A 12,939-nucleotide genomic window follows, 5' to 3' on the forward strand; every position below is an offset into this window, starting at 1 on the left:
CCTCTCTCTCTCTCTTCTCCCTCTCTCTCGTTCTCTCTCTTTCTCCTCTGTCGTTCTCTCTCTCTCCTCTGTCGTTCTCTCTCTCCTCTGTCGTTCTCTCTCTCTCCTCTGTCGTTCTCTCTCTCTCCTCTGTCGTTCTCTCTCTCTCCTCTGTCGTTCTCTCTCTCTCTCCTCTGTCGTTCTCTCTCTCCTCTGTCGTTCTCTCTCTCCTCTGTCGTTCTCTCTCTCTCCTCTGTCGTTCTCTCTCTCCTCTGTCGTTCTCTCTCTCCTCTGTCGTTCTCTCTCTCTCCTCTGTCGTTCTCTCTCTCCACTGTCGTTCTCTCTCTCCTCTGTCGTTCTCTCTCTCTCCTCTGTCGTTCTCTCTCTCTCCTCTGTCGTTCTCTCTCTCCTCTGTCGTTCTCTCTCTCTCCTCTGTCGTTCTCTCTCTCTCCTCTGTCGTTCTCTCTCTCCTCTGTCGTTCTCTCTCTCTCCTCTGTCGTTCTCTCTCTCCTCTGTCGTTCTCTCTCTCTCCTCTGTCGTTCTCTCTCTCTCCTCTGTCGTTCTCTCTCTCCTCTGTCGTTCTCTCTCTCTCCTCTGTCGTTCTCTCTCTCCACTGTCGTTCTCTCTCTCCTCTGTCGTTCTCTCTCTCTCCTCTGTCGTTCTCTCTCTCTCCTCTGTCGTTCTCTCTCTCCACTGTCGTTCTCTCTCTCCTCTGTCGTTCTCTCTCTCCTCTGTCGTTCTCTCTCTCTCCTCTGTCGTTCTCTCTCTCTCCTCTGTCGTTCTCTCTCTCCACTGTCGTTCTCTCTCTCCTCTGTCGTTCTCTCTCTCCTCTGTCGTTCTCTCTCTCTCCTCTGTCGTTCTCTCTCTCCACTGTCGTTCTCTCTCTCCTCTGTCGTTCTCTCTCTCTCCTCTGTCGTTCTCTCTCTCCTCTGTCGTTCTCTCTCTCTCCTCTGTCGTTCTCTCTCTCCTCTGTCGTTCTCTCTCTTTCTCTCTCAGTCTCTTCTCTCGTTTCCGCTTGGCTTCGCTCGTGGTTTCAGGCTCGTTCATTCTCCGATCTAAAGAAAAAACAAGCCGCTCGGTCTCATGCCACAAGCGGAGAGATGGTTTCACTTTCCCGCGGACCTCCACCCCCATGTCCACCCCCATGTCCACCCCCATGTCCACCCGCATGTCCACCCGCATGTCCACCCCCATGTCCACCCGCATGTCCACCCGCATGTCCACCCCCATGTCCACCTCCATGTCCACCCCCATGTCCACCTCCATGTCCACCTCCATGCCCACCTCCATGTCCACCTCCATGTCCACCCCCATGTCCACCCCCATGTCCACCCCCATGTCCACCTCCATGTCCACCTCCATGTCCACCCCCATGTCCACCTCCATGTCCACCTCCATGTCCACCCCCATGCCCACCTCCATGCCCCATGTCCACCTCCATGTCCACCTCCATGTCCACCCCCATGCCCACCTCCATGCCCACCTCCATGTCCACCTCCATGTCCACCTCCATGTCCACCCCCATGCCCACCTCCATGCCCACCTCCATGTCCACCTCCATGTCCACCCCCATGCCCACCTCCATGCCCACCTCCATGTCCACCTCCATGTCCACCTCCATGTCCACCCCCATGTCCACCCCCATGTCCACCTCCATGTCCACCTCCATGTCCACCTCCATGTCCACCCCCATGTCCACCTCCATGTCCACCTCCATGTCCACCCCCATGCCCACCTCCATGCCCCATGTCCACCTCCATGTCCACCTCCATGTCCACCCCCATGCCCACCTCCATGCCCACCTCCATGTCCACCCCCATGTCCACCTCCATGTCCACCTCCATGTCCACCCCCATGTCCACCCCCATGTCCACCTCCATGTCCACCCCCATGCCCACCTCCATGTCCACCCCCATGTCCACCCCCATGTCCACCTCCATGTCCACCCCCATGTCCACCTCCATGTCCACCTCCATGTCCACCTCCATGTCCACCTCCATGTCCACCCCCATGTCCACCTCCATGTCCACCTCCATGTCCACCTCCATGTCCACCCCCATGTCCACCTCCATGTCCACCCCCATGTCCACCTCCATGCCCACCCCCATGCCCACCCCCATGCCCACCCCCATGTCCACCTCCATGCCCACCTCCATGTCCACCCCCATGTCCACCTCCATGTCCACCTCCATGTCCACCCCCATGTCCACCCCCATGTCCACCTCCATGTCCACCCCCATGCCCACCTCCATGTCCACCCCCATGTCCACCCCCATGTCCACCTCCATGTCCACCTCCATGTCCACCTCCATGTCCACCTCCATGTCCACCCCCATGTCCACCCCCATGTCCACCTCCATGTCCACCTCCATGTCCACCTCCATGTCCACCTCCATGTCCACCCCCATGTCCACCTCCATGTCCACCTCCATGTCCACCTCCATGTCCACCCCCATGTCCACCTCCATGTCCACCCCCATGTCCACCCCCATGCCCACCCCCATGCCCATACTTCCATGTTGACTCCGGGTCTGTTCCTTCTCCTCAGATCCCGGGGGCCGCCATGGACCGCATGAGCCCGCTCTGGAGAATGAGGCGGCGGGCGCGGCGGGGGGCGCTGTGCATGGGCCTCTTCTGCGTCTCCATGGCGCTGCTCTACGCCCTGTGCGCCGAGAACAGCGTCCCCGTGACGGACGCCATCTTCGGGGTCAAGGCCCGGACTAGAGCCCAGCCACGCACCCACTCCGTCACCAAGGTCGGTCGCCATGGGCATCGCCGGGGGCGTCGCCGTGGGCATTGCCGCAGGCATCACGATGTACATCTACATACTGTTCACAACGCACATTAAAATCCCTCTTGTCGCCCGAAGGTGCTGCGAGGCGGATCCAAGCCCAGGTACGTCGACCCCCAGAAACTTCCGGGTGTCGTTCCTGGAGACCCCAACCGACCCATCCCGGTGCTGTCGGTGCTTAACCGCACCCACCAGGACCCGACCACACCCAAACACCGGCCCAAGGACCACGTGACGAACGGGTTCTTCACGCGACTGTTCCCGCGCCCTTTGACCCGCGCCCTGGAGACCCTGTTTGGGGGCCGCCGCCGGGGCGAGCTCAGTGGGAGGAACGGAGACGAGTTCTACGGGCCCAACGCCCTTTTGGGACAAGTGTGGGACGACGACATGTCCAGCAGCAAGTTGTCCAGCCGGCTCAAGAAAGTCGTGCAGAACTTCCAGGTGAAAATGTGCAAAATGCATTGTGTGTTTTTCACTTGTGTCCAGTTTATTACGATTAGGAAACTTTTGAATACAACTACAGCTGATTTAATCGACTTTGAATAGACGTATATATCTTTCTTTGTAAAGTCTACGGAAAATGTTGACTGAAAATTGACTTCCTGGATGAAGCGGTGGCGGTCACTGAGCTCCATCGGTCAGCTTTTTAAACCAATCATAACGAGCAACAGATCTAGCTCAATTTACCTCGTTTAATGATTTGGGAAAAGTTGGAACGTGCCGTCAAATGCGTTCCTCGTGCGTTCCACCTCCGTCGACTTTTGCGTCATAGTCGGCGCGTCTGCTTTGGTTGTTTTTTGTGGCGCGCGTTTCCTTTGGTATTTTTTTGCGGTGCGCGTTTGCGTTGGTCGTTTATTGCGGAGCGCGTTTGCGTTGGTCGTTTTTTGCGGCGCGCGTTTCCTTTGGTATTTTTTTGCGGCGCGCGTTTGCGTTGGTCGTTTATTGCGGAGCGCGTTTGCGTTGGTCGTTTTTTGCGGCGCGCGTTTCCTTTGGTATTTTTTTGCGGCGCGCGTTTGCGTTAGTCGTTTATTGCGGAGCGCGTTTGCGTTGGTCGTTTATTGCGGAGCGCGTTTGCGTTGGTCGTTTATTGCGGCGCGCGTTTGCGTTGGTCGTTTATTGCGGAGCGCGTTTGCGTTGGTCGTTTATTGCGGCGCGCGTTTGCGTTGGTCGTTTTTTGCGGAGCGCGTTTGCGTTGGTCGTTTATTGCGGAGCGCGTTTGCGTTGGTCGTTTATTGCGGAGCGCGTTTGCGTTGGTCGTTTATTGCGGAGCGCGTTTGCGTTGGTCGTTTATTGCGGAGCGCGTTTGCGTTGGTCGTTTATTGCGGAGCGCGTTTGCGTTGGTCGTTTATTGCGGCGCGCGTTTGCTTTCGGCGTTTTTGCCTCCGGTTCCGTCCAGTCGGTAATGATGCTCTCGTGTCCCCTCAGGCCATGAACAAGTACGACGTGGAGGACCAGAATCGTGAGAGCGCCCCCTCTGGCGTGAAGCTGACCGGACCTCAGCTTCTTTGTCAGGTACAAGATGGGAAACAGGTTCTTCTCTGTTCAAATCGAAGCTAAGAACAGCAGCAAACCAAAGAAAGTGTCATTTGAATGAAGTAAAACGGCTTTGAGAGCAGCGGAGACGTGTAAACCTCCTTCTGACTGTGCCATGTGCTTGTTCTCCTCGTCCGCCCTGTCGGCAGCTGAAGGAGCAGGTGGAGGTGTCGACGCTGACGCAGGAGCACCAGCCCTTCGCCACGCTGCCCTGGGCGTCGCAGCTGCCGGAGCGAACCATCACGGCCGAGGTCGGGCCGTACAAGACGTGCGCCGTGGTCTCCTCCGCCGGCTCCATGAAGAACTCCGGGCTGGGAAAAGAGATTGGTGAGAGGGCGGAGTAACGGCCCGAGAAAGACTTTGGAGAAGGAGCGGTAGCGGTTTTAAATTCTAGAATCAAGCGAAATTAAGTAGATCATATATTTTCATTAAGGGTTTCTTCTATAACAAAGGATGCAAATACAAACTGTTAAAGGGTCTATAGATGCTGCCGTTATGTAACCGGAGGGGAAAGGGTTTACGTTGTACTCTATAGTCTTTCGTCATTGGTCGACTGGGGTTGTTTTAAATGTGCTATATAATTTGGACTTGTACTTGGATTGTACTAAGCACCTCTCCCCCTGCTGGAGAACTGCTACCGGTGACGGTCTTTCAGCTGAAACGACCGCGTGGAAAGACGAATCCCGCGGTCATGGAGGAGATGTCAGTGTGTTTGAGAAGGTTAAAATGATTGGCGTCGAGCAGAGGAAACATCTAAAGGAGAAGCAGAAACTAATCTACTCCAGATCGCTAGTTTAGCCGTTCTGAACAGGAAGTCAATGGACCTGTTTTTTTTGTCATTTTTAGATAAATATTAAGTTGACAAGGGACAGTTTTTACATTCAGGAAATCAAGAAAATTATTATAGTAAAATATCTTCTTTATAGTATTTTGTTTCAGTCGTTGATTCAAATATCTGTAGTTTTAGTCATAGTTGTTGCTTCACGCCTCAGTGTCGGTTCTGCTTGACGACAGTTATAGTTAGGCCCGAGCGCCACAAGCTGGCGAGAGGCCTATTAATCTCGTAAGGCCGTGCGAAGCACGGCTGCGAAAGTGCGCACGTAGTGCGCACGAAATCGAGCGCGAAGCGCTCGCCCACTTCCAAACACTCACTAACGCACTCCTTCACTCATGCACGCCCCGTGCATACTAATTAGTAGTAGGAAAATGGAACATTACCGTTGTAAACGGGCGAAGCCCGTGCAAAAGTGCGCACTAAACGAGCACTTTACATTGAGATGACCCATATAAAGCACTCATTTGCGCTAAGTATCTCATGAATACGTTCCCCATCTCTTGCATGTTCCGTGCATATAAGCATGTAATGCAAAAATTGAACATTATTACTGTATAGAGGGCCAAAAACACAAAGTGGGCGGAGCCCACTCAAAATTAACGAAAGTACCCGTCAGTGACCAGGGACCCACACCATGAGGTAGGAAAGCGCGAGCGCTTTCCGAAAATGTATAGTTTATGATATTTGAAAAATGGGAAACATTGTTTTCGCATCGGAATATTATTTTTTCTTCTTTCTTCTTCTCGGGACCAACCCCCCTATTTTTCACCCAGTGAACATTGACGAAAAGTCACAAAAATGTTCACACCTCTAAAAATCGTGCCTCTCTACATTCTGGCTATTTCCCTTTTCTAAAATAAAAAAAAATTGGCGCGTCAGCGCCCCCAAATGTACCAAAAATGCATTGCGAGATGGGAAATGACCCAAAAAAAATCTGATCGTAGAATCATGAAATTTGGCGCCGAGGTAGATGGTGACAAGAGAAGTAAAAAATATTATTACGGCAACGCCGTCCGCCCAACCGAATGTCGGCCATATTGCTTCAAAAATGGCTAAACATGACTTCGGAGTTTTTCCAAACGTGGTACTTTTACGAACTCCTCCCAGGGCGTTGGCCCTAAAAAGCTGAAATTTGGTGAAAATGCTACTGAGGAGTGGGACATCAAAAGTTATCTAAATTACATTGATACCTCTCACGGTCTCTGTGCGGCGAAGCCGCAAACTGTAGCAAGAATTTCAGAAATCTCCCAAATTTTACATTTCTGCCGTTTGCGCAGATAAAGTCCGAATTGCGTCAAATTAGAATCAGTTGTTAAACTCTTTGCCCTAAACCTACTTGAAGTGAAATAAATTAATTTGGCGTCACAGCGCCCCCTACAGATTTTATATGGAGGTTAAATGTTTAGTTTTGTGAAATTATATGAAATTTGACACACAACTCAATTTTAGCATCCCCATCAAAAAAGTCAATGAGACCCATGTCATAATTGTTATGGCGTTGCCGTAACGATGACCGAAACCTTCCATGTTATTCCAATGGGGAAATCGCCAGAACATGTTTACACTTTATACTTTCACAAACTCCTCTTAAGGCGTCAGCCCTATTAACCTGAAATTTGGTGAGACTCATCTTCAGGACCATCAAAAGTGATCCACATTTTTATTCAAAGAGTCACGGTGTCTGTGCGGCAAAGCCGCACATTTTGCCAAGAATTCAAAATAAAATTGCTTTTTGATGTAAAACAAAGGGGAGAAGATGTGACAGCGTCACAGATTCAGCAGTAGGCGTAATAAAAGGACAATTGGGGCGCGTTAGCGCCCCCTCCTCTTGCGGCGTGGCGGCGGCGGCGTGGCGGCGGCGGCGTGGCGGCGGCGTGGCGGCGGCGTGGCGGCGGCGTGGCGGCGGCGTGGCGGCGGCGTGGCGGCGGCGTGGCGGCGGCGTGGCGGCGGCGTGGCGAGGGCCGATCATTGCCGCTTGCGGCTATATTTTTACTTCTGTTTGGACTGAACCACTGTCAACAAAACAAAATATAATTGTAATTAAATATTTATGATAGATTTATGTTTTGTGATTCTGATCAAAGTTTTAAAAGATGAGATGACCTTTATTCTTCATTCCCGTGTTACATCACAGATTAGGAACAGAAGTGGAATCATAAAAATATCGTTTTTTTATTATTCCACTTCTGTTCCTAATCTGTGATGTACCACTACTTCTTAAAAATCTACTTAAAATCTGCACAGGATTATGACAGTACTGCACATGACAGTATTGCACAGGATTATGACAGTACTGCACATGACAGTATTGCACAGGATTATGACAGTACTGCACATGACAGTATTGCACAGGATTATGACAGTACTGCACATGACAGTATTGCACAGGATTATGACAGTACTGCACATGACAGTATTGCACAGGATTATGACAGTATTGCACATGACAGTATTGCACAGGATTATGACAGTTTGGCACATGACGGTATTGCACAGGATTATGACAGTATGGCACATGACGGTATTGCACAGGATTATGACAGTATTGCACATGACAGTATTGCACAGGATTATGACAGTTTGGCACATGACAGTATTGCACAGGATTATGACAGTATGGCACATGACGGTATTGCACAGGATTATGACAGTATGGCATATGACGGTATTGCACAGGATTATGACAGTATGGCACATGACAGTACTGCACATGACAGTACTGCACATGACAGTATTGCACATGACAGTACTGCACATGACAGCACTGCACATGACAGTATTGCACATGACAGCACTGCACATGACAGTACTGCACATGACAGCACTGCACATGACAGTACTGCACATGACAGTATTGCACATGACAGTACTGCAAATGACAGTACTGCACATGACAGTATTTCACATGACAGTACTGCACATGACAGTACTGCACATGACAGCACTGCACATGACAGTACTGCACATGACAGCACTGCACATGACAGTACTGCACATGACAGTATTGCACATGACAGTACTGCAAATGACAGTACTGCACATGACAGTATTTCACATGACAGCACTGCACATGACAGTACTGCACATGACAGTACTGCACATGACAGTATTTCACATGACAGTACTGCACATGACAGTATTTCACATGACAGTACTGCACATGACAGTACAGCACATGACAGTTCTGCACATGACAGTACTGCACATGACAGTACTGCACATGACAGTACTGCACATGACAGTATTGCACATGACAGTACTGCACATGACAGTATTTCACATGACAGCACTGCACATGACAGTATTTCACATGACAGTACTGCACATGACAGTATTGCACATGACAGCACTGCACATGACAGTACTGCACATGACAGTACTGCACATGACAGTATTTCACATGACAGCACTGCACATGACAGTATTTCACATGACAGTACTGCACATGACAGTATTTCACATGACAGTACTGCACATGACAGTACTGCACATGACAGTACTGCACATGACAGTATTTCACATGACAGTACTGCACATGACAGTACTGCACATGACAGTACTGCAAATGACAGTACTGCACATGACAGTATTTCACATGACAGTACTGCACATGACAGTATTTCACATGACAGTACTGCACATGACAGTACTTCACATGACAGTACTGCACATGACAGTACTGCACATGACAGTACTGCACATGACAGCACTGCACATGACAGTACTTCACATGACAGTACTGCACATGACAGTACTGCACATGACAGTACAGCACATGACAGTACTGCACACACCTCTCCTTGAACCGACACCTTAACGTGGTGGAGGGGTTTGAGTGCCCGAATGATCCCGGGAGCTATGTTGTTGGGGGCTTCATGCCCCTGGTAGAGTCTCCCAAGGCAAACAGGTCCTAGGTGACGGGTCAGACAAAGATCGGTTCAGAAGCCTCTTATGACGACGACACGAACAAGGCCGTTTACGTCGCCCGGATCGGCGTCACCGGGGCCCCATCCTGGAGCCAGGCCTGGGATGGGTGCTCCATGGCGAGCGCCTGGTGGCCGGGTCTTACCCCACGGGGCCCGGCCGGGCACAGCCCGAAAGAGCGACGTGGGGCCGCCCTCCCGTCGGCCCACCACCCGCAGGAGGATCCATAAGGGGCCGGTGCAGAGAGATCTGGGCGGCAGTCGACGGCAGGGGCCTCGGCGACCAGATCTCCAGACACAGAGACTAACTCTGGGGACATGGAATGTCACCTCGCTGGGGGGGAAAGAGCCTGAGCTTGTGCGGGAGGTTGAGTGATACCGACTAGATATAGTCGGCCTCACCTCCACGCACAGTTTGGGCTCTGGAACCATCTCCTCGAGAGGGGCTGGACGCTCCACTTCTCTGGTGTTGCCCGCGGGGAGAGGCGGCGGGCTGGTGTGGGCTTGCTGATAGCCCCTCAGCTCAGCCGCCACGTGTTGGAGTTTACCCCGGTGAACGAGAGGGTCGCGTCCCTCCGCCTTCGGGTGGGGGACAGGTCTCTCACTGTTGTGGCAGCCTACGGGCCGAACAGCAGTGCAGAGTACCCGGCCTTCTTGGAGTCCTTGGGAGGGGTACTGGACAGTGCACCGACCGGGGACTCCGTTGTTCTACTGGGGGACTTCAACGCCCACGTGGGCAATGACAGTGACACCTGGAGAGGGGTGATCGGGAAGAACGGCTTCCCCGATCTGAACCAGAGCGGTGTTCAGTTATTGGACTTCTGTGCTAGCCACGGATTGTCCATAACGAACACCATGTTCAAGCACAAGGGTGTCCATCAGTGCACATGGCACCAGGACACCCTAGGCCGGAGGTCAATGATCGACTTTGTTGTCGTGTCATCAGACCTCCGGCCGCGTGTCTTGGACACTCGAGTGAAGAGAGGGGCAGAGTTGTCAACCGATCACCACCTGGTGGTGAGTTGGATCCGCTGGCGGAGGAGGAAGCCGGACAGACTTGGCAGACCCAAGCGCATTGTGAGGGTCTGTTGGGAACGTCTAGTGGAGCCCTCTGTCAGTAGGGTATTCAACTCGCACCTCCGGGAGAGCTTCTCCCATGTCCCGGGGGAGGTTGGGGACATTGAGTCCGAGTGGACCATGTTCTCCGCCTCCATTGTTGATGTGGCTGCTCGGAGTTGTCGCAAGGTCTCCGGTGCCTGTCGTGGCGGCAACCCCCGAACCCGGTGGTGGACACCGGATGTAAGGGATGCCGTCAGACTGAAGAAGGAGGCCTATCAGGCCACTCTGGCTTGTAGGTCTCCGGAGGTCATCGACGGGTATCGGCAGGCCAAGCGAGCCGCGGCTCGTGCTGTCGCAGAGGCAAAAACCCGGGCCTGGGAGGAGTTCGGGGAGGCCATGGAGGAGGACTATCGGTCGGCACCAAAGAAATTCTGGCAAACCGTCCGGCGCCTCAGGAGGGGGAAGCAGTGTCTCACCAACACCGTTTACTGTGCGGGTGGAGGCCTGCTGACCTCAACTGGGGATGTCGTCGGACGGTGGAAGGAATACTTTGAGGATCTCCTTAATCCCTCAGTCACGTCTTCCGAAGAGGAAGTAGAGACCGGGGACTCGGAGGCTGCCTCATCCATCACCCAAGCTGAAGTCACTGAGGTTGTTCGCAAACTCCTCGGTGGCAGGGCTCCGGGGGTGGATGAGATCCGCCCTGAGTACCTAAAGTATCTGGATGTTGTAGGACTGTCTTGGTTGACACGTCTCTGCAACATTGCGTGGCGTTCGGGTCCGTGCCTCTGGACTGGCAGACCGGGGTGGTGGTCCCTCTGTTCAAGAAGGGGGACCGGAGGGTGTGTTCCAACTACAGAGGGATCACACTCCTCAGCCTCCCGGGTAAGGTCTATTCCAAGGTACTGGAGAGGAGAATCCGACCGATAGTCGAACCTCGGATTCAGGAGGAGCAGAGTGGTTTTCGTCCCGGTCGTGGAACACTGGACCAGCTCTATACCCTCCATCGGGTTACTCGAGGGCTCATGGGAGTTTGCCCAACCAGTCCACATGTGCTTTGTGGATCTGGAGAAGGCTTTCGACCGTGTCCCTCGGGGTGTCCTTTGAGGGGTGCTCCGGGAGTACGGGGTCCGGGGCCCTTTGCTCAGGGCTGTCCGGTCCCTGTATGACCGGAGCAGGAGCTGTGTTCGCATTGCCGGCAGTAAGTCAGACCTGTTCCCAGTGCATGTTGGACTCCGCCAGGGCAGCCCTTTGTCACCGGTTCTGTTCATAATTTTTATGGACAGAATTTCTAGGCGCAGTCAGGGGTCGGAGGGTGTCCGGTTTGGGGACCACAGGATCTCATCTCTGCTGTTTGCAGACGATGTTGTCCTGATGGCTCCATCAAACCGTCAAAATCCATCAAAATGACAGTATGGCACATGACAGTACTGCACATGACAGTACTGCACATGACAGTACTGCACATGACAGTATTGCACATGACAGTACTGCACATGACAGCACTGCACATGACAGTATTTCACATGACAGCACTGCACATGACAGTACTATAAATGACAGTACTGCACATGACAGTATTTCACATGACAGTACTGCACATGACAGTATTGCACATGACAGTACTGCACATGACAGTACTGCACATGACAGTACTGCACATGACAGTATTTCACATGACAGTACTGCACATGACAGTATTGCACATGACAGCACTGCACATGACAGTATTGCACATGACAGTACTGCACATGACAGTATTGCACATGACAGTACTGCACATGACAGCACTGCACATGATAGTATTGCACATGACAGTACAGCACATGACAGTATTTCACATGACAGTACTGCACATGACAGTATTGCACATGACAGTACTGCACATGACAGTATTTCACATGACAGTACTGCACATGACAGTATTGCACATGACAGTACTGCACATGACAGTATTGCACATGACAGTACTGCACATGACAGTATTTCACATGACAGTACTGCACATGACAGTATTGCACATGACAGCACTGCACATGACAGTATTGCACATGACAGTACTGCACATGACAGTATTGCACATGACAGTACTGCACATGACAGCACTGCACATGATAGTATTGCACATGACAGTACAGCACATGACAGTATTGCACATGACAGTATTGCACATGACAGTACTGCACATGACAGTATTGCACAGGATTATAAAAGCTGAATGACACATTTTGCTTAGCAGGTTTTAGACCGTTACAGTGGTTAATGACTTTGTCTTTCAGGTTTGTTAATTTTGCCCATTCAGAGAACGACCTTCTGATCAATGACAATGATCTACTTCCTTTTGCCACCGTTCTATAATGAGGAACGACCTGATTCGTCGGGGTCCATAAATCAGACTCTTTCAGCTGTTGTGCGTTGCTTGGTTACAGACTCCCATGATGCCGTGCTGCGCTTCAACGGCGCGCTGACCGCCGGATTCGAAAAGGACGTTGGCTCGAAAACCACCCTGCGCCTCATCAACTCACAGGTAAAAGCACATTTAGGACGCTTTACTCTCCACTCTCGTCCCATTACGACTCTGGCCAAAATGGGACGTTGGAAGCGTTTGCTTTGGTCGGTTTTTGCTGCGACCCACTTTGAGCACCGTTTGTGTCTTTGTGTCTCGCAGTTGATGGCGTCCGAGGTCCACCGCTTCCTGTCCTCGTCCCTGTACAGCTCTGGGATCCTCGTGGCCTGGGACCCGGCTCCTTTCTCCGCGGATCTCAACCAGGTACGACCCATGTTGTGTGACTCTGTAAAGCCGTAACATTTTATTGCTC

At 52.1% G+C, this 12,939-nt stretch overlaps 1 protein-coding gene across 1 annotated transcript in view; it reads left to right on the top strand.

Moving 5' to 3' along the window:
- The window catches only part of st6gal1 (ST6 beta-galactosamide alpha-2,6-sialyltranferase 1), a 30,404-nt gene that overhangs the window by 14,217 nt on the left and 3,248 nt on the right, over nt 1-12,939 (top strand). The window contains exons 2-7 of the mRNA XM_072462111.1: nt 2,528-2,734; nt 2,849-3,211; nt 4,196-4,282; nt 4,453-4,630; nt 12,550-12,647; nt 12,789-12,890. Of these exons, the coding sequence (XP_072318212.1) occupies nt 2,528-2,734; nt 2,849-3,211; nt 4,196-4,282; nt 4,453-4,630; nt 12,550-12,647; nt 12,789-12,890 (1,035 nt within the window). The remainder of the gene's footprint in view (nt 1-2,527; nt 2,735-2,848; nt 3,212-4,195; nt 4,283-4,452; nt 4,631-12,549; nt 12,648-12,788; nt 12,891-12,939) is intronic.

The sequence above is a fragment of the Eucyclogobius newberryi genome, unplaced genomic scaffold, assembly GCF_026437365.1.
Source record: "Eucyclogobius newberryi isolate DKJ021-1_F unplaced genomic scaffold, fEucNew1.0.hap1 SCAF_37, whole genome shotgun sequence".
NCBI classification, from domain to species: domain Eukaryota; kingdom Metazoa; phylum Chordata; class Actinopteri; order Gobiiformes; family Gobiidae; genus Eucyclogobius; species Eucyclogobius newberryi.